Consider the following 22,714-nt stretch of genomic DNA (forward strand, 5'->3'; position numbering starts at 1 on the left):
AAAAATGTTACGAAATAATAGCAATAACCGTTGTATCAATATATAAGAAAGATTTCTCAAAATTAATTCCTGAAATATTTTAATTCTGGCTCTGGTGCGGGATATTCTACATCAATTGACTCTGATATTGATCACATTGATCAATCACATCAATTGATTCTGATTAGCGCTTGAAATGATAGTTTCGATCCTATACTGTTGAAATCCGGACATAATTACCACGGCTATATATTTTAAAATATTTTTCATACGTCAATTCTGAAACTGCTGGTTCAAATTGAAATAGCTAATTCATCCAGAAAAATAATAAAATATTTAAAACAAATATTTAATTACAACTAAAAATAATATTGTGTATGTAATGAAAAAGCGTAAGTCCCCGCTTGTCTTCATTTTTTATTATTCTGCCTACACTTAAAGATTCAACTGACGTTCACTTATCCAACTTTAAAAACTCTTCATCATCAATTATTTGTGGCGAGTTCTCCTGGACTTGAGGAAGCCCGTGAAATATTAAAAAATAAATTAGGGGAGCACGGGAAATACGAGGACGATGGCACGTGGAGAATAATCATAAATTCTGTTAGCTTTGGCGTGACAAAAAAAAAAATTTGCCAGAGTTATTAGCAGAGGGGACGCCAGCTTTTTCCTTTTCAGACAGCTGTTTTCTTATGTGTCAAGGCGCGCGTGGAGTTTCCTCTTCACAATTCGCGTTTCCCCATTACTCCCGACGTGATTCCCATGGGTACACTTTTCTTTTTGGTGTCGCTGGCACGTGGTCTCTACAGGACCCTCACCCCTCTCTTCCTGAAAGAGAAAATCCTCAAATTTTTTTTACTTTCCTTTGAGCTCGGGATTTAGGCGAGGAGGATGAAATGACGAGTATTTAGTTACCATCGATTGTTACTCCCTTCGGAGACACGTGGCACCTGGGGAAAAACATGAGATGAATTTCGCCAAAACAATACCAATTACAAAGAAATCAACCAGAAGGGCATTGCTCATTTATTGTATATACTGTAATTATCCCCGCTAATTAATTAGAAAAACTTTTGCGAATGCTATCTCGTTTATCTCAATCCCAGGATTTTCAGAATTGTCAAGAGAAATTTTTTCTTTTCCTCAGTCGAACTTGTTTTTCTTTGGAATATTCAAATAAATTCGAAAGCCAACATTGGGCCAAGCTTAGGCCAACCTTGCGCCAAGATTGAGCCAACACTGGGCCGATCGCAACGCGACGAATATTTAAACAACAAATTACGTGATATTCCTCAGCTTCACAATTATCTTAATTTCATTCTTCCTCAATTTTCAAACACCGAATTACGTAATATTCATATTTATTTTTTGTGAAATTATTCATAATTTAAATTGCGCTCTAAAAATTGAAAGCCTACAATAATTCCGTGCGGAAGCAAAATATCTTCATTTTGATTCAATGGCATTCAGTTATCGATGATATTGTTTCTTTATAAATTAAACTGAATTAAATTTCAGAACCCCGACAAATTCTCTTTCTCCAGGAAGCAAAGGAGCTTCCAAGGTTGAAGCTCCATAGTTTGGAGTCACATGTTTTGCGAATGGGAAAATCTCGTGACCCAGTGGGTGGAAGCCATAATTAAGATGAAAGCCATCGAGTCAGTGATTGTGACTCTTTCGAGGGTACAAGCTTCAACTTGGCATTGTCCTAGAATTCTATGCCATGGACTAATGACGTACGCCATCGCCGGAGGTCTTACATAAGATTCCACAGCGTAATTCACCAATCGAGTGGAAAGAGCATGACTTCCGACCGATTGTATCCAATCCGAAGACGTCAACGGACGATACAGATATTTCATAGTCATTCGAGTAATAATGCGTAATATAATAATGAGTAATGAGTAATGAAGGTCTAATTGAATTCGCAATCACTCAGGATCAAACACCTGCCCTCAAAAAATTCTGTTATCAGCGAAAAAGAAATTTGTGAGGGCGAAAATTCACTGGAATTATCAGAGATAGAAAAAATTCTTCTCCGGTCTGGGGAGTGAATTAATGAAAATTATTATTGAAAGGTAAACACATTTCTCAGTGTGCAAGAATACCGTAAAAAATTAAAATACCTCCTAGTCAATCTCTGTTGACTCATTTCCACTCGAGCGTATTTTCGGCAAAGGGCGGGATATTTTTAAATCGCGACAGGCGGGTCACGTCCACTAGGTCAATAATAAGATGGATGAAGAAATGAAATGAAATCTCCTGAGAATCGCTTGAACTCCAAATTTTCCAATTACTTCGCAGATTATTAATTCGCGGTCTTGCAAAAAAAAAATTTTTCAACGGGAATCGACAGTCCATCAACTGCAATTTGTTGAAAATCGATTGATGATGCTTTCTCGGTAGATAAAAATAGCGTAATAATTCCTTTGTCGTATGAATCGAGTGGATAGCACCGAGAGGAATTATTAAATGGTGAAAATATGTCAATGCCTCCATTGGAATGGGTAATCCGCGAGGTTGACTGTCTTTTTGGCGCAACGTGCAAATCCCCACCCTCTTATTCCACCGGAATTCGTCCCTGAGCCAAAAACAGTTTGGGGTGGAAACACACCCCTTTAACTGCAGGGATGTCCCAGTTTGAGGTCAAAGTTCTAGATACCGTAGTGTGGCCCCTGTGGAGTATGCGTCCAATGTACTTCTCCTCTCGGCCCCTGGTATCCAACGGCAACGTGACGTAATCATCGCGTCATAGTTGCGCTCTCACTTGGGTTCAATGACCCCAAAGCGTGAGCGCGAGGGTGAATGGGCCGCGACATGCAGTTGCACTTGGATTCCGCTTCTTCTCTCCTTCTTCTGGACGAAAATTCATAAATGTATACATAGACACTGATCTTACCGGTGTTTTCCGCTCTTTTTACTAGGCCCTGAAAAATTACCCGCCAGTCACCCCGAAATTATAGCTGTTTCCCTAATTTTTAACTGAGTTGCAATCAGCGCCAGTGGATAATACTGTCGTAGTCAGACGAAACTCCAGTGGAAAAATTCTGGATCGTCCGTGTGTCCTCGGGATTGTTTATGGTGCTGAGGAATTTATTTTATTTTTTTATTTAAATTAAGTTTAAATTAATTTTATTTTAATAAATCCGGATTTTTCTGCACGGGAAGAGGAGTGGATGAGGTTTGAGGACTCAGGAGCTGGTGGATAAACCTAAGATAGGTTTCCAATGGTCATCCTTATTTTAAAAATCGTTAGTCTGAGCTACTTGACATTTCCAGCTCTCGAAGCTTGCGTTCTTCAGGTTAATGAATACGCATGTTACATCATCTTGAAATTTATGGAATGAGCTTTTATAGGATTTTTTTTCATTCCCGTATCTTAGAATCCACTAAAGCTGTGAAAATTTGTGGTTCTGTCCGACAAATTTCGAGTGGAATTTGAAATTCCGAGGAATGACTGATATGCCTCAATTATAAGTGACATCAATAATAACAATGGAAAGTTAGTCATCCAATAATGAATAATTATAAACTTAAAATCGAATGATTATAATGCAAAAAAACAATTTGGAATTGAATAATTGTCGGTGGAAAAATTGATGTTTCAATGAAGGTGTTATCCACAGAGAGAAATATGTATCAAAAAATTACGGACCTTTAAGTTTGCTTACCGATTCCGGAATTTTCTCAAAAAATTGACAAAAGTTAAGGCTACCGTAATTTCCCCCAGGTAATTAATCTAAAAATTACGGAGCGCGGCATAAAAAATTACCTGACAGTTCCGTAAAATGTCCTGACATTTCTCTCCAGAATAGCGGAAAGGACAGGTAATTTTGACTGAAAATTTCTCTCCGTGTGTGAAGATTCACAAATCCCAAGTCCATGATGCAAACATGAAAAATTGAACACTTAAAATTAAATGGATATGCTGCAAAACTACAATTACATTTGGAAGAAAAAAAAATGGTGTGTGAGGGGAGGTGAAAGGGAGGGGAGTACGAGAGGGGGTTGTGAAAAGAGACATTATAGCTTCCAATTGGCAGTACATAACAGTGAAGAGGAGAGAACTGGGACAGGTGGGGTTGGCACGAGGAACATCAATGACGGTGATGACGTCATCACCATCAAAACTGGGCCAAAAGGGGACCGGTAAATGGTGGTACGAATGGGTAAGTAAGGAAGAGCAGAGGGCTGACCCGTATGCAGGTATAACACTATCCCCGGGATTTTCTGCGTTTGAGGTGAAGGTCCACCTTCGTCATTCAGGAGAATGAAAAAAAAATATATATGTCATGGGAAAGTTCGCCGGTTGACGAAGGGAAATGGCGATTTTCCATGTGTCGGGTTGGGAGCGTTGAACGCATCATTCCTCTTGTAATTATTTTATTTTTATTTACCCCTGCGTGGAGCATTCGCCTACTGATTTTTATTTCGACATTTAAGCAATATTTTTTCTTGATTGGCGATTTTTTTTTGGAGATTAAAATTTTTTTTTTCATTGTGCGTCATTGGGGTTGTGAGAAAGTTGGAATTAACTGGTTTCTATTTTTTATGGGAATATTTTTGACCGCGGTTGGATTAATCCCATACCGTAGACTCAGATGAATATATTTATAGGATTCAAATTAGGGAGGAGATGACTTTTATGGTCTCGTATGAATAGTATCACTTTTTCATATTTTCGATCGACGGATTTGGAATCTATCGCGGCTGGGACATAACTTTTATGGTCTCGTATGAATAGTATCACTTTTTCATATTTTCGATCGACGGATTTGGAATCCATCGCGGCTGGGACATGTGGGGGAATTCATCCACGTGTTGAGGTATTTAAATTAGATTTCAACAGATTTAAAGACAAACCATCTCTGACATCCTAAACTGACACAATTGAAACACCGGAGTGCCAAAAAAAATGAAATCGATCAGAAGATTTCTAATCGATTTGCCACTGCTTCAACTTAAAAAAATATAATGTTGAAAAAAATTCATTTAAAGACAAAATGATTAATCTCATCGCAATAAATATTAATGTTGATGTTGAAAACTCGAATGTTGAAAACGATCTTAAATACACATTTTAAATTATCGTTTTTTTTTTTGCACATCTATCGAAATATAAAAAAAAAATCAAAAGTTTTATATCAGGCGTCCTTCATTAGGGGTAGCAAATCGGAAAAAGAATTATTATTTGATCGAAGTCTTGTCATGGATTTGAGGGCAAATATAGAAAACCATAAATAAAACATATAACTATATAAATAAAATAAAAACTCAACACTGTGTCATGTATTTTCCTGTCACGTGGCGTTATTTAGTAAAAATATTAGTTAAATTAAGTTGTTAGTTAAATATTTAGTTTAAAGACAAAATGATTAATCCCATCGCAATAAATATTAATGTTGATGTTGAAAACTCGAATGTTGAAAACGATCTTAAATACACATTTTAAATTATCGTTTTTTTTTCTGCACATCTATCGAAATATAAAAAAAAAAAATCAAAAGTTTTACATCAGGCGTCCTTCATTAGGGGTAGCGAATCGCAAAAAGGATTACTTTTTGATCGAAGTCTTGTCATGGATTTGAGGGCAAATATAGAAAACCATAAATAAAATATATAACTATATAAATAAAATATAAACTCAACACTGTGTCATGTATTTTCCTGTCACGTGGCGTTATTTAGTAAAAAGAGGAGGTCCTCTCAATGAACTATGATATTTCATGGGGGTTGGAGGCTCGGGGTGGAAACTAGGCCACTCTCGGGGGGTTATAGTGAATGAAGCTCATGACGTCATTGAGTGCAAAAGCCGGTAAACGGGTCATGCCTTGGCCCCACCATAGCCATATACCACCGAGAAATCAGTCTCTGTGTCGACCGGTCACGTTTCCTATACTTTTGTCATTCAAGTACATCTGCTCCATCTGCTACTAAAAAAATTTACAATCTCAATTAATTGATCACTACAGCGGAGGTATACTCCATTTTTTCAAGGGTTTCAATTCAGAAAGTCTTCTCTCCCCAAAATCTTAGATCAGAACATTTTTGCTTCCGAATGGAAGCATTTTTTTTGTTTTTTACTGATGAATTGGATTTTCAATTATTATTTTCATTATTATTCTCTTCATTGCTTCCATTATTTAAATTATTTCAATTATTTCCAGCATTTCCCTTTTTTTATTACAGATTTTTAATCTAAATTTATTTTATATATATTTTAGTTATTATATATATTTATATTTTATTATATATATTATATATTATATATATTTATATATATTTTTAATTTATTATGTATTATTAAAGAGTTATTCACCCGGGGAAAAATATCCTGATCAAAATGTCCCAGTTGAATATTATATTATTATAATATTATTCATCGACAAGAAAGAGATAGATAGGCGGATTAAATATTTGTATTGGAATTGATTTAGTGGATTTAGATTTAGAATTTAAATTTAGGAATTGATTTAGTCGTCTGCGAGATGACAGTCATTAGTGAGCCATCAAACGTATAAGTTAATTAATTTATTCTTATCTTTATTTTCGTTGGATTTTGTGTGCGGAGGAATAGCTCCTCTAGACCCAAAAAAAGTTTGATCTTGTCCTCTTTAAGTCACTGACGTTTTTCTCATGGTCTAGACCCCGAAAGTATGTAAAGTCAATTATCAGTTGCCGAAAAAAATGGGATTTTAGTAAAAGTAATTTGTCCCCCCCAAAAATTCAGCATCAGGAGTGAAAAAACAATTTGTTTATGCCATTATTATTCAGTATATTATTACACCAGGAAGATTGCAGCTGTTTAATGTTAACGTTTAATGTTAATTACGAAAATGGGGATGGTTATAATATTTAACAGGTTTAGGGGCACACGTAGAAATAGAATTCTGTTGGATAGCCTTGTGTAACCACGGGGATGTGCTCTCCTTATCCTTATAATTCCGTCAATAGCTGATACAATAATAGAGTCGTAATACTCACTATTATTCTACAAGAATAATAGGGAGAATAGCAGGGAGTGAACCAATGAACGCGAGAAATATGTTAAAGCATTTGGCTTGGCGACAAACAGTGAATGTAAATTACACAATGGAAAAAGTGTGGAATTTTCCTGATTATGGGTTCAGTGAGGCTATCAAGGCCACCTATCCCAAGGGAATTTCAATCAAACTTGCACAGAGCTTTCCGTCCGGGTAAGGTTGGCAAAACTCGGCCAAGGATTCTCCTGGATGTACTCTCGTATCAATGGTAACACTACGTGTACAGCATAACTGAACGGATTTTTGTTTACGCGACAGAAATTTTCCGCATGATCTATTTTTAAAATTCCGCAATATCAGTGCATCAGGAGTTGAGGTACTGCCAAGAAGGACAGATATGGAATACAATGTCCTTATATTTGTCCTCCATTCCTCAATGAATCTATTGAAATATTGAGAATCCATGAATATTCTATTTCAAATCAACCGCGTCGTGGAGTAGTTCACGTCCACCGCGGATAATTGATACTGGAGGTTAAAAAATGGAAATTGGAAAATTTGGATATCTTGAAAGGTTTTTCCGAGGTAAATCCATTTGAGGAGATCTTTCTGATATCCTCTCATTTTTCAATTTTTTTTTTTTACAAATTTCTGCAAAACGGTTGATAAAATTAACCTGGACATTTTCCTACTTTCTCAGTAAACTTTTGGTAAAATTCCCGTGATTTTATTGAAAATTCGAGAAATAAACGCACGACTATGGAAATTTTTGAGTCATTAAGGAGTTATTGCCGATATCTTGTCATTTTTCCTGTTTGTAAATTTTTGGAAAACCCTGTGTCAGATTAACGACTAAAAATATACCGTTTAGGTTTTATAATTATTCAAGGACTCAGAAATTTTTGTAGTCGTGAATGAATTATTTTCAAATTTTTGGTGAGGCTTGCTGAGGACGCAGAAAAATTTGAGTAAAAAAGTTTCAATTTTTTCGTGTTAATCCCATTGATAATTGGAAGAAAAAATTAAAAAAAAAAGTGATTTTTAGGGAAAAGGGCTTGGAACCTTAATAGAGCAGAGTAGACCAATACCGTGACGTCATCCAACTGCAGGGTGTGATGCTCATGGACAGAGAGAGGTGGGTCTGACGGTGGCTCGTAATCGGGTCAGAGGTACTCCGAGGTCGATGTCCCTTTGCTCTCAGGGTTGGCTTTTGCCAACACCACCCCTACAATCACCCACTTCCTCCTCCAACCTTGCTGTTGGATCCTCAATGGGGTCGAGAGGTGGACAGCAATCATCCTCATTCCACAAAAATCAACCACAATAACCAGTCCACTGACAAATAACTGCACTGAGAAATAAAAATTATTTTTTCAATATATTTCACCACAAAAAAATATATTTGACTAAAGATTTTTTTTCTCAGTGTAAAAAATAAAGGGTCATCCCCAGAATAATTTCATTATTAATTTTTATTTATTCGTATTATTGTTCAAGAAATTCTGGAGTGGAATGTGTAGGTCTCACTCCAGTAATTAACAATCCAAAAACTTTTGGGGGGAAATAATTAGTATATGATTTTGAAATATGATTTTTTATAACCCACTCATAATATTATTTTATATTATTGAATTAATTAATATATCCTTTAAACTCAAATAAAATTATTGGAAAAAATGGCCATCTGGTACCGCTGAGGAATATTCGTGGCACAAATAAAATAAATATTTCCAATTTATTTTTATAATTTCATGACTCAAGTTCTTGCAATATGAAAAAATGGATTTAAACAATAATTGAGAGAGGGAGAAAAGGTGAATAAAAAAATTAATTAAATAAACTCTTCGGAGATATGTATATCATGAAAAACGTTTATTAGAACGTAGATTACGTCTACATAGAGTTGGTATACAAAACACTCACATTTCAGTGAAATGTTCATCTCATTCGCATTGTCATTGTCTCACGTATGATTTTTCATGATTTAATGGTCTTCAAATCTTATAATAATAACATCAGTCACACGGAGGGGGTAGGGAAGGGAAGAGGGAAGTGTATCTACAAGGCACTAGAGTGGATATCGCACCAGTCTTTCTGCTCTGAGAAAGATTAATAGCAATTAATTAAAATCAATTGGAATTCTTTACAAAACAATTACCTCATCGCTGGATAAATCATTATTTTCTCATCTTCAAATGCAATTTCAATGATCATTTCAATATTTGATCCTAGTATATCTTAATTATCGTAATTTAATCTTATTCATCTCCTTGTTTCGAGGAGTCTAATTTTTCCCCGACTCGATCGAATTTTAATGGATCTTTTTTCGTACATAGTGTCTCGGGCGAAAATGATATTTTAGCCTCTCAATGTGACAACTAAATTTCGTCGTAATTGACTTGATATGACACGTTACTTACTCATTAATAAAATTTTGAAAATTCTACCTTCCATTGGGATTAAAACTGTTATTCAATACAAATTATTGATCTTTTTTGTGAATATCGTTAATCATCGATTAAGTGCATTGTGAAATTTAAATGAAAAACGAGGAAGTTTTATCTTATCTACGATTCACTTTTCTCATTCTAACTTTTATCTTCTTCGTTCATATAAAAGTGAGCAATTTTTTAATTCTCATCGTGGTAATTACAGCCACAGTTGGGGCTATAGAAAATTTTAATTGAATACGATTTTTAAGCTCCTGCGTTACCTTAAGTACTTGCATCGAAAGAGTCGGGAATATTTTTATCAATCATCTCAATTCATATACTGTGTAAAAAGGGAAAATCTTATCCCTAGGAGATTACCTATCATTTTAAATTCGCAAATTTATCCATAATAACGTCGCGAGATTTCGGACAAGTCCCTAAGACTTCAATTAGATCTGATCCCGATACGTTAGACACGATATTTCGAGATTTTATCACTCGTCAATTAGAAACTACCCCTCGGTGTTCTCATCACATAATAATAATGAATCTCAGTCATTCGTTGGAATCACAAAATAAAATCTAAAATAACAGCATAAGTTAAATATTTAACATTATCAACGGAATTATCCAATCAATAGAATATGAAGGATCAACTGAATTATCGAGATAAATTAAAATGTAACGAGACGAAAAAAAAATTATTGGTTCTGGCCACATGACACGATTCATTGTAACCCATCACATTTATCTGCGATCAATATTTTTGCGGTAGAGTCTCATATCATGACATGGGCACGGTGAATTACATTGACTAGCATTTCGTGGCACTCTCTGCGTTGGCAGGCCGGACAATCCCCTCACGTATGTATAAGAGACGGGTTCCCTCAGAATCCTCTTGGGACTCTTCTTCGTCAGCTTCTTCTCCTTCCCATTATTCTCAAAGACTCCGATCTTGAGGCAGTGCAGTGCCCTCGTGAGGATGTCAGCTTTGGAGATCCTCTTGGATGAATCACTGTCTGTGCTCTGTCCGTCTGATGGACTCAGCGAGTGAGAGGGTGATTCCCTCGAGTGATTGCGATTATCACTGGGACTCCAGGACCTCGACGATTTGTTATTAGATCTACCACTCTGGCTGTTGATACTCGATCTCGACAAACGCTCCTGCGATCTCATTGCCGATGTCTCGTGGTGACGGAAGCGATGAAAACAGCGGCTTTTTGAGGTGCTCCTGTCGTGACTCCGGGTCTTCGATAGGCGTTCAGCACTTCCTGTGGAGCCTCCACTGCTGCATCCACTGTCTGTGCTGCACTCGTCTGTCTGGTAGAGAGATGAGTCCGTCAGTCTCATCGTGTCTTCCATCATCCTCTATTTATTCGAAAGTATTTTTAAAGTACTTCACCGATCGCTGCGATTATCAAATTGATTTTATCGACTTATCGCACTTATAATGGTCAATTTATTTATCTATTCTTTTAATTCTTTATTTTGATTATTTTATAATGAGTTGCACAAGTAGTGTTCACTGACACTTCAGTTACTTCAGGTTTGCGTGGTTGGAGTTTATTTCAATCACTGTTTCGAATTGATAAACTGCAGTTGTTACAGCCTCAGTTATCAGTTTCGCACTGAAGTCAAAGGGGGTTGTGTCACCGGTCTTATATCTACTTGCTGGGATGCACGCCTGCGCGGAATCTGTCCACGTGAAAAGTCCACGTCTCCTCACAATAGCTATCTATTGCAAATATATTCGTAAATATATTCTTGTCACTGTATATTATTATTTAATATATGTTTAATGTATGTATTTTATATATATTGTTATTTATTTTTCATATTGAGGAAAAACAATTCTTTTGTCAAATATATTTGGTTTCCACCAGTCCGATCTTTTTTTAAAAGAACAGATGTACCGCAAAATCACACTTTTTTCTCTCTGCATGGGAATACATTTTTTTATTTAATATTCTAATGGTTTCGTTTATTTCTTGATTGATTTCATGAATTAATTGATCGATATATATTTGATAAATTTATATAAATACTTTTTTATATATTTTTTTTGTTTTTATATAATGATAGAAATAACTGGTAATTAATGGGAGTAGTAATAATGATTTAGATCAATTTTTTGTACTTTTTTTTTATGTTAATTAGGAGTTAAAAAATGTTCTTCCGCTCCGGAAACTCTGGTTACTCCTCGCGGCATAATCCTCGTCCTGTAAAGTCCGTAGAACTCCCCTGAAGCTTTCTGTTTCAATGATAAAAAAATGTGGAAACTTTTCAACGGAAAAACCCAAGATTGAGGAAAAAAACGGTACACCAGATGTAATTGTGCAGTAAGGCATGAAATAAAAACTGGAAGTCTCCCAGCCACTCACGTAGGTAATTTATGAATAACTTGGGGTCATCGAATTTCGTGACTGCGTCACATATCCGATCAAGAATAAATATATCCGCACGGAAATATCAAACCTACTGAGTAATTGATATTGACCTGACGGTGGGCAGTGCCTAAATTAGCTCGAGTACTCGAGTTCGCCGACCTGAAAACTTCGCGAGACAGAAAATGCAAATTGAAGAATTTCCACTGACAATTCACTTTGAAAACGCATTTATTCGCCAATTTTTTTTTCTCCTTCTAGGATAATAAATTCATATCCTACACTTGTATGGAGTAAACCAATCATGAGAAATTCAAGGTAAAAGACGGGGAAATTCTCGACAAGAATTTCATGGCATTAAAATAATTAGTGACAAAAATGGACTCCTCCTGGGATGATTTTGGGTAGTTGAGGGGTGCAGAGGTCGCGATTATCCGATACATACCCTACCTGCGCCAAGAATTGTGATTGCCTGAGGTTAGTATCATAACAAAAAGAAAAACATGTTTATTTTTCTCAGTCTGGCTGTTATTCGAATGGGAATGACTCTTGAATGCCTGATCAACGAAAATTGTACACTGTGAAATACAATATTCGAGGTCATTTTCCATGAACGTAATACCACTAAGTAGTTCATCAAGCATTCTACTATGATTCTCTCAAATCATCGTTAGACGACCTAGGATAAGTGCTCTCGAAGAGAAGTTGAGATCAGAATGAATTACGAAAATATCAGCGGCCGTTCGCGGAAAAAATTCGAAATAAAATTAATCCGATCTACTGGGCATTGGCTATTAAAAAGAGTTCAACTTTGAAGAAGAATTCGGAAAGGCGAATTTCCCCATTCCTTTGTATCCATTCATGAAAAATTAATCTTTTTCAATTTTTCCTCAGTCTTCCCGCAGCCCAGAAACAAACATGCGCTAAAAACAATCAATAAATAACCAAAAAACAAATAAATAATCAGAAAATAAAAGTTAACAAGTGGTAAACAAGAGAGAATTGCGAGACATCTTCATTTATTTTATATCAATTACCCAGAGAATTGTTCAGACGCGTTAGACTATCGGGAATTAATTTCTGAATATTCAAGTCAAGACTTTTTTCTCGTTCTGGACAGGGACTTGAGATTTGAAGGCGAAAAATTGGCCGAATGGTTCAGAATCAAGCATCCAATCTTTTCTTTTCTCTTTTCGGGATAATTGACTTGACACACCTGTCAATATAGCCTCGGCGACAGTTAATGACTCTTTGTTGGCATTCGTCGATGGTAACGACCTGGGTCCTTCAGCCCCCGACGAATGTCTTTGAACTCATTTACTGAAAGGACTCAAATAATATAAAGCATCAAAAGGGAGATTACATTAGTCTGTCCAATTTATTACTAAAAAATACACCGTGATTCGTCATCACTCTTTAGTTTGATTTCCGAGGTGTCGGGAATTAATTTTTTTTCACCCCATCCAAATGAAATTGTTGGATTATTGAGTTTAGTTTATTCTTTAAGTGACTGTTACAGAAATGAATCGATATGGATGTTGACTGAAAGTCACTTGAGAGGCTACATAAACATTAACAATGATTTCTGCGGAAGAAAGAACAGAGGGTTCATTCATTAGGTGACGAATTTGTTTCTCATCTTTGTGACTAGTTTTTAGTCTCCTGGAGATTTCCGTAGAGTACAGACGTTTCTTCCTCGTGCCATTATTAAGAATAAAGAATTTAAGTTTAATCCACGGCTTTATAGTATTATTTATATCTCCCATATCCAATAGAAATAATCAAAGTCAAAAGTTCTTGGCACGTGGAGCTATCGGCACTCATTTCTCACGAGAGCAATTTAAATCTGTAATACTTACGTTTTGTCACGCTCGGAGAAAAGTAATTGGAATTGAAAAGGAATCAATTATTTCAAATGAAAATCAGTTCTGGTTTTTAACACGCGCGACAAAAACTCCACGTGGAATTAATGACAATCAACATCCGGGTGATATTTTGTTATACTCTACAGATAATGAACTATGCAATGACCCCAACCCCTGAGTAATGCAATTAATACCACAAATAGGGATAACAGAAAATGAAAAATCGATTTACATAACAATTGGATGAGAACCGGTGGACAGGATTACATGCCATTTACGTAAATGAAATGAAATATCTAAATGTAATTATGCAATATGGGATAGAAGGTTTGAGTGGCGCAGATGACATGTCCAGTTCGCATTGATCAGCTCCTGATGTGTGAAAATCCTTTGAAAATCTCTCTGAGAGTTTAAATTGCACGAGTGTCACAACACTGGAATATTCAATAACAGCGAATTCTTACTTCAATTGCGCTAGAGAGTTTTGTTCACAGGAATTCAGTCGAGCTTTTCTGAATGATAAACAAAGTTTTGTTGATGCATTGTTCACTTGAAGAGCATTGCAAAGTTGAAGTGCGTAGGAGCTGGATGTTCCGTCATATAATCACAAGAGTTACTATAAGTTTGGAAAAGTTTTATATATTATTTTTCTTTTACCATATCCTATTCTAAAAAGTCCTATTCTAAAAAGGATAAACATCGAGACTATCGATATCTCGAAACTCTGTCACGCTTATTTCTCATTGGTTCAGTCGTTTGAGGCGGCTAATTTGAATTTGAAACTCACTTAAATTAACAATTTTTAATCACGATTTTTATAATTACAGCGCGCTGTAGTGCGCGTTCGTTCTCGTACCGTAAAATACGAGTGCAAAGTGCGCAATATCTAGTACTGAGAAATGCAGCGAGTACAGAGGAAACTTTGCACCCCTTCGATATTTCAATTAAATGTGGATATCATCACGTTGTACAGAGGCTGTAATTATTGCATGACGATTTTAGATCCTGAGAAGAAATAGTTGAGGATTAACAAACATCCCCATGTGTTATGAGTATTTCTAGTAATGGCACATGTTCACAACTGTTGTGCATGGGAATCTGTGGGATTGCGAGGGTCAATCTAAATATTAAACGCAATCATGTATGATTTCACATTCCCGATGGTCAAGTACATAAATATATGGGACATACTACAAGAACTCGAGTTTTATTGAGATTTGATGATTTTTTAATTCGCTCTAAAATTGATATTAATTTAATATTTATTAAATATTATTAAAATAAATATTATTAAATATTATTAAATATTATTAAATATTATTTTTATATTTATAAAGTATTGGATTATGCAAATGTAAACTGAAAATTCAGGAGATAAAAAATTATGTAAATAAAATTTATCTTTTTTTTCTTGGGATAGCTTTCCAGGGGAATGTTAACAGTCACGTTAACGCCATAACTTTTTCTGTGCAAGGTCAGAGTCTGAGGTAAAGGTGAAAGGTAATATAGTACTTGAAATAACGGATGATTTTCGCATTGCAATCACCATTTCAATTTTGAACGAAAGATCCTTAGCGTCGTAAATTATAGGGTTGCAATTTAATGTCATCAAGGAAGTTAATGGGTCCGGTGATACACGCCCAGCGAGTGCATTTGACTGTAATCGAATTTTTTACGATTTCCGTTGCTGTGAAGGTCCCCGAACCATTATCCTTGTAATCAATGACCGGAGGAAAAGAGTGGACTTTGATATGATTCCTCATCGGATCCAAATCATTCCTGAATGAGTGAAAGGAATCCAATTGTTATTCCCTTTAAATTTCGGGCAACTTTCAACATCGATCGGTTATGCCAGCCGCAGAATTTCAATTGCACGCAACTTTTATCCACCGACACAAAAATTAATAATAATACACACTCCTACAAACAATTAATCTCATATAAATAATTAATCATCTCTCAGACAAGTCATTGAATAATGAAAAAAATTGTTAGAGGCTCTAATTTTTTTTCCATTTCATCCTCTTCACCGAAAAACCCCGGAATAATCCCGCAATATCGCAATTGAAATATTCCCCCATTTTTTTTTTCCATTTCACTGTGCATTAGTCGTATGTAATGCGAGTAATCGATCGGCGATAATTGCGATGTCAGAGTAATTCTGAACGAGGGGCCAACAATAGATTTAATAACCACACCTGCATTGCGTTGGTGATAATGACAGAGAGGAATTATCTGTGCAATAATTGCATTCTTCGGTGGCTATTTAAAATTGTCCGTGCGTCAAATCGCGTCAATTACTGCTCTTACAGAATTTCATTAGAGGATTATCACAGGGTAATTAGTTGAGGGATCCTTTTGTTCTAGATATTCGTATCGAAATCGACGATAATTGAAAAGAATCATCCAATAAATATTGATATTTACTCTATTGCCCAATTTTTTATTGCAAAGTGGAAGGATTAATTGTAATAACGTAGAGAGGGCTTTAACAACCAGATGAGTTTCGGAGTGGATTATGGCGTGTATTACGCTCATTAAGCCCTGCAATATAATTCTTTCGATGGTACCATTAAATACAGATCAAATCTCAAACCTATCAATCGTGGTTGTTAATATTAATGGAGAGACCCGATTAATCTGAAGAGCTTTCCCAAAACCCCGAGCTCGTCAAGACGATCCTCCAAAAATCACATATTCTTCAAGGATAAATTGATATAGATTTATATATTTAAACGAGAAAGCCATTACAACGAATTATAAATAAAAATTGGAATGTGCCAGCTATTACGCGGTTACTCATTATTATTCATCCATGTCCATTGGCATTACTATTCTCGTTGCATCGAATTTACACACAATTTGCGGATAGATTTCATCATTGGAATATTTCACGAATGCGCTGGGCAAAATTTAACTGCAGCATGATTGTGATGATTAAAATTCAGTCTAGGTTCATCAACGAACTTGTCGGGGATCCAATAAATCTTAACTGGACTGGTTACCCCCAAAATTACCACGACTCGATGAACCAGTTTTCGGGATGTTTAATTGGTAATGTCGCGAGCAGCTGACTGACCTTTCTATTTCAGCAGGCGACACCTCATGGAGTTCCTCTCGATCTATAAGGTATGATAATTTGCTCAGTCCTTGAGTACCTTTGTATTAATGAAAAAATATTATTCGTCTCTGACGTAAGCAGGATCCATCCGGTTGGGTTTAACGTAGGTATAAAAGATCGGCATTCCTCCGAAAATAGTACCAGTTGCCCATTGAACTTAACAGCAACTCCAAGATTCGGGAAACCAATCAACCAATAATGAATACCCTGGTAAGTCCTGCAATTACTATCGACTATTTAATTATCAACCAATCGTCTTTAAATTCGATATTTATGTTTTACCGATATTTACCGATAAAAATTCTAAATACTTGTGTCATATTTTTTTAAACTAATCTTTTGGGATATCGCTTGCAGATGATTCTGGCCGTTGTCATTGGTTGTGCCTTGGCAGCACCAAAACCCGGCTATCTCACTGGTGAACATCCAGCTCCAGTGGTCACTGGTGAGATTATCAACGCGTACTCCTCACCACTCATCACGGGTTACTCAGCACCAGTTGTTAAAACAATTCCAGCACCTTTAATCACGAGTTACTCTTCACCGTTGGTCAAGACCGTTCGTCATCCAGCAGTTGCCAGTTACTCTTCCCAATTGATCAAGGCCGGTGGTCATCCAGCAGTTGCGAGTTATTCCTCACCATTGATATCGAGCTACTCTTCACCCTTGATATCCAACTACCCCTCACCCTTGGTTTCCAGCTATTCCTCACCCCTGCTGTCAAGCTATTCTGCTCCATCCCTAATATCACCCTACGCCACTCCAGTCGTCAAGACACTTCACTCCTCTCCCATCATCCACACACCTATTTTCTAGATTACCCTTGTTATTTCTAAAATGTAACTGCAGCTCAAATATGCAATAAATTATTATTACTCTGAATTTGCGTTGTAAAATCATCACTGAAAAACCCTTCTCCCTCTCCAATAAAATGGAATAAAAAATAATGCCCAGAATCTTCCCTCCCCTTTCTCTTCTCTCCTGAAGGTACACCACCCAATTAGGCCCGACTAAATAATATTCTTCAATCGCGTTAGTTATGGTATTAAATGAGTGATTAATTAAAGTTTCCAGAAAAATTCTCTCCAGGCACTATTACCAGTATAATAATTATAAAATAATAACTAATCCTAAAGAATCAATAAACAAATCAACAATCAATAAAGAATAGACAGACAGATACGGTGAAAGCAGTTTAATCGATAATTTCAGGTGACGAACATGAATGAATGCGGAGACAATCCACATGATTTTTTTAAGTACACAAATACTTTTCTGTTGGAATAGATGTGGTGTGGGGTGGGTGGAGATCGAAAAATACGGAAGGTGCAGGTCTCTGAGGATCAGATGATTTTTTATGTCGTGGAGGATTTCAAATGTAGTATGCTGGTTTAGCAGCGTATGCGTAGGGGAGACCGTAGGATGCTGCGTATCCGTAGTAAGGTGCGTTGTAGGAGCTGTAGGCACTGTAGGCTAATGGAGATCCTGAATAGAGTGGTGCAGAATACGCTGACACCAGCGGAGCTACGTAACCTGGGGCAGCGGCGGCGAAGGCCAGGATGGCAGCGAACACAAACTAGATTTTTTTGGAATAATCAATCGAGTCATTATCACCAGTTAATCATTATCATTAATAAAAACAGATTAGAGCAGTGGACTCTCCGAATCGAGGATAACTATCAACTTGTCATTATCTTAATGATATTTAATTAAAATTAATTAATGGGCTTTGAACGAATTTGAAAATGGCGATAATATAATGGGAAAAAATATTTTTGTTAAATATTCATTTGCTTGACAGAACTATCTCCATTTTGAATTAGGTTTTTATTATCAGGATCATGCTCCTCTCGAGGATGATTATTGATACGGCGTTGGGTGGTCTCCAATAGTTATCGATCTCGAATATTTTTATTTGAAAAATTTCCCAGATTTTTGGAATTGAATTCCGGGAGAATTCAAGTCAGTCAAAACTATAATTGATCGTCTTTAAGAGCGAGATTGTTGTCGTAATTGAAAACTAATGGAGATGTCTTGAAGATATTAGACTTGAGATAATAATAAATGATGAAATTATTCTATTCTCAGTGTAATGCAGCAATCACTCACCAGTTTGAACATGTTGATTGAGAATGGCTTTACTGTCTGACGATCAGGTAATGCGTGCCAATTGGAGGTTCCCTCGGTCTTTATATACTAGAAGAGCGAGGATCTTCCTCAGTTCTCTCACGTAAAATCCAAGGAGTAGGGTTGGCTAGCTCCGACAAGCACACACACATTTATTTTGGAATTTTTTGTTTTTCCTACTGATTCTGGGGAGAGTCTCCTCGACCACTAGTCGACCACTCGTTACTTTGGCATAACAAAAAAAAAAACAATTTATAAGAATAAAAAGTGTAGCGCACGTTTCTGGTCTGGAGAGGTAGGAGAAATGAGGCGGTCTCGCCCAGAGAACGATGCACATCAAGGACATTTATACCTTGTGATCCAGACGTGCTTGGTGGGATTTCTTTGCTCGAGTTTTACGAGAAATAAAAGCAAATCATCATTGCAATTTATAGATTTTTCATGCATTGACGTCGGGACCGCCTTTGTCGACTGAAAATCGATATTTCTTTGTTAGATTATAGATTCATGGGGCATCTCCGGGGTCGGGGCTCATCAATCATCGCGGGTTTATCAGGCCTTTTGGATTCGCCAAGTGTTGAAAAAAATGTCTGCCTGGAAAGATAGACGGCAGACGCCTTCAGTACCTCCAGGCTATTTCTATCAATACAAATATCACGCTGATCATTTGTATCGGTCGTCGAAAAAAATGAGAAAAATCAATTTGAAAACTCACTTTGACTATCTAAAACCTGATATTAACCGATTCTTCCCTAATGAAAAATCGATTCGGTCACTCTTCTACGAAATCCCTTCTCGATTGTCCATGAAATGTTGTTTTTTCATTTATCGATCGTTTCGACCAATCACTCCAGCCGAAAAAAAAAAACGTGAACCAGATGACTGACAGCCGGATGTGAACAGGTGTCCTCGATATCGAATTCGACGTAGGTGGTGACGACGCATCGAAAAGCCCCCGTGAGACACCAAAAACTTCTAAACAAACAGCGAAAAAATAAAAATTCTCTCAACTTCCTATGTTTGCACGTGCGAGTGAACTTGAACTTAGACAAAGGAGATGATGAAGAAAAAGAAAATATTTGTATGTTTCACTTGGCGGGAACTCGAGCACATTGGCTGACGGCGGCACTTCAAGGTCCGCTAAGTCCTTCACCTGGTATGTGTCGACGACCGATGGCCAGTTATAGAGTCCCACTCTCTGGCAACCCTCTCGGAAAATTATGTGCCCTCTCTCCTTTGTGATGGTATGCCGCAGCCGCACGATATTTCTCGCAAAGTGACGTCAATGCACTGAATACCCGTCTCAATTTTTCTTCCACCATCCCTTTCCCTTTTTCCCCCCTTTTTCCCCCCTTTTCCGCCCCTTTTACCCCCCCTTTTCCCCTCTTTTCCTCCCCTTTGTATCCAATCCTCGCCGATGTGCACTTTGAAAATTCAATTAAAAAGTTGGCATCATGTGGCAGACCAGAACTGGCGATCAGACAGCAGAAATGAAACTTCTAGGGGTAAAGGTCGAGTGGTGAAAATGTTATCATTCAGTCGAGCTTTTTCGCCGGTGGTGAAATGGGCTTTTTTGTGGCAACCCTTTTATCCGAAAAAAATATATCGTTTGAGGACTTCAGAGGGTTGCCGGGAGGTCACCAGTTGCTGAACAACAGGCAGATATCGGGGGGAGGAATCCCATGTCTGGGAGTCGCGTTTTTTTTCGATTATATTAATATTCAACGCGTAATTACCAATAACTAGTGATTGAGGGGAGGAAATGAGGGGGATGAGACACTATTTTAAAGATCTCGTTGACATCTTCAAAATGATCTATAAAAAGACTACGTTAGTCGAGTATGGAGATTCGATAATTGATTATAATTATGAATCTCAGAATGCGGTATTACGTGAAGAAAAACAAATTCAATAAATTCAATAAATTCATGAAAATTCAATCGGATCGTATAAAACACATCAACTCACTTGAGGAATGGATGATGCGCTGTGAAATTTTATAACTTTTTCTTTCACTTTTTAATCAGAAAGATCGAACAGCCCGCGGAAATCTAGCGGTGCCAGAGCGCGGATTTTTCAATTTTTAAAAATTTTATGCAATCACAATCAATCAAGTGGAGTTATTAACGGGAATAATTATCGCTTCTCGAATTCAGATCTCGCCATGATGTACCCTATTTAAAAAAAATGAGAAGTGATTCTTAAAAAAAGTCCATCCGCCATCTGCCAATTCTGCGTCGTACTTGAATCTTTTAAAGAAATACATGATAAATCAATAAAAAATAATAAATAAACTGATTTACATGTCCATTTGGAAATTATTCAATAAGCTTTCGAAGAGGTATACAGTATGTAGGGTCCATCGAACAGGGAGTAATTAAATAACCATGACAACCCGTAAAAAAACCAGCGTCAGGGTCACGGCTCGCGGTATAATCGACATCCTCAGAAATAATTTAGTAATTCATCGATCATCCTGAGCTTTTTTTAAACCACCACTGGTGAGAATCTCCAAGGACTTGATAGACGTTTTGGGTAAGAAAGTGGATTTTAGACATAAAAATCAGTTCCTCCATCGGAATTTAAATCCTCGTCTGTCCGAGCGATTTCCTCATTCGAATATCAAGTGACACTTATTTTCTCATTCAACTCACGCCAGTGATCAATGAGTTTCATTATTATCCTGAATGGATTCTCCATGATTATTTTTGAAATGAAATAACAAATAAAAAGTTATGAGGAATCGAATGCAGATTTTATTGATTTAATCTCAGAATTCCGCTTCATGATTTCCAATTTTTCAAATCCAGGATGAAAAATACAATTGTGAATGAAAGTGATTAGCGTCCGGTGATGATTTGACTGATGATTGAGACATCAAGATGTACTCTAGACGTAGTAAGTGGGTGCTGGTGCGTAGGCGTAGGCGAGTGGTGCTGTGTAGGCCAGTGGTGCAGCTGCGAGGGTGTTGTAGTTCCTGACAACAGATTGACTGCTAGATGCCACTGGATATGCAGCGGGAAGAGCGTAGGCTGTCGCCAGAAGAGCACCTGGTGCTGGTGCTGGTGCTGGATTAGGTGCAGCAGCACTCACCGCCAAGATAGCGAGGAAAACTCCCTGGAGATGAATAAAATTAATGACTCCCTTGATCTCCCGACAACTTTTCAAAAATCTCATCTCAAAAAATTAAATGTCAAACGCCTAAACAAATTCAATCACCATCCAACAAGACTAAAGAACAATTCTTGTACATGAACAACATAAAAATATTTATCATAAGCTTTTGCTACTCTATTTATTCATTTAATGGTAAATATATTTATACTCACAAGTTTGAACATGTTGATAGATGTGAGGCTGTGTATCGTCTTGGAGAAGAGTCGACTGGAGAACTGTGACGAAGGATAGAGAAGCCATGGATTTTATACCAGTCGAAATAGCCAACCCCTCCAGGATCGCTCTGAGATTTTTAACTGAACGATGAAAGAAAACCAGTTGGTACCACCCATCCACGTTGGTACGAGGGAAGAATGCGTCTCTTTGTTCTTCAAGTTCCCGGGAACACTTGTACAGCATGTGGTAGGTATCTCAGGTTGTCCATGGGCATTCATTAATTTTTTAACAAGCTCTTCAACTCCACCAGGTACCTCTCAACTCCCCTGTTTTGTAAACTTCCTGAACGACGCTAATTAATGCATGACTTATACGATACTCCTGGAAACATCTGTACAGCGAGTCCCTCGGGATATTTTTCATGCTTCGGATAATATATTTCCCTCGTGGATTGGCGTAACCTTGTCACGCGTATCACTGCCAATACGGT

The 22,714-nt window shown here is 36.9% G+C and overlaps 4 protein-coding genes across 4 annotated transcripts; 1 reads left to right on the top strand and 3 right to left on the bottom strand.

Moving 5' to 3' along the window:
• Window positions 1-8,858: 8,858 nt before the first annotated feature.
• Window positions 8,859-11,008, bottom strand: LOC105267569 (peptidyl-prolyl cis-trans isomerase G). Its single transcript, XM_011306517.1, has one exon. The coding sequence runs from the start codon at window positions 10,757-10,759 to the stop codon at window positions 10,142-10,144; it is 618 nt and encodes a 205-aa protein (XP_011304819.1). The 5' UTR covers window positions 10,760-11,008; the 3' UTR covers window positions 8,859-10,141.
• Window positions 11,009-16,851: 5,843 nt separating this feature from the next.
• LOC105267570 (early growth response protein 1) lies at window positions 16,852-17,725 on the top strand. The gene is made up of 2 exons (XM_011306518.1): window positions 16,852-16,974; window positions 17,122-17,725. The coding sequence occupies exons 1-2, from the start codon at window positions 16,963-16,965 to the stop codon at window positions 17,578-17,580; spliced, it is 471 nt and encodes a 156-aa protein (XP_011304820.1). The 5' UTR covers window positions 16,852-16,962; the 3' UTR covers window positions 17,581-17,725.
• Window positions 17,726-17,944: 219 nt separating this feature from the next.
• LOC105267571 (uncharacterized) lies at window positions 17,945-18,976 on the bottom strand. The gene is made up of 2 exons (XM_011306519.1): window positions 18,874-18,976; window positions 17,945-18,340 (listed from the first exon to the last, which is right to left on the bottom strand). The coding sequence occupies exons 1-2, from the start codon at window positions 18,883-18,885 to the stop codon at window positions 18,137-18,139; spliced, it is 216 nt and encodes a 71-aa protein (XP_011304821.1). The 5' UTR covers window positions 18,886-18,976; the 3' UTR covers window positions 17,945-18,136.
• Window positions 18,977-21,625: 2,649 nt separating this feature from the next.
• LOC105267572 (neuropeptide-like 3) lies at window positions 21,626-22,326 on the bottom strand. The gene is made up of 2 exons (XM_011306520.1): window positions 22,221-22,326; window positions 21,626-22,008 (listed from the first exon to the last, which is right to left on the bottom strand). The coding sequence occupies exons 1-2, from the start codon at window positions 22,230-22,232 to the stop codon at window positions 21,781-21,783; spliced, it is 240 nt and encodes a 79-aa protein (XP_011304822.1). The 5' UTR covers window positions 22,233-22,326; the 3' UTR covers window positions 21,626-21,780.
• Between the last annotated feature and the right edge of the window lie 388 nt (window positions 22,327-22,714).

Source organism: Fopius arisanus, unplaced genomic scaffold (genome assembly GCF_000806365.1).
Source record: "Fopius arisanus strain USDA-PBARC FA_bdor unplaced genomic scaffold, ASM80636v1 scaffold00048, whole genome shotgun sequence".
Classification (NCBI taxonomy): domain Eukaryota; kingdom Metazoa; phylum Arthropoda; class Insecta; order Hymenoptera; family Braconidae; genus Fopius; species Fopius arisanus.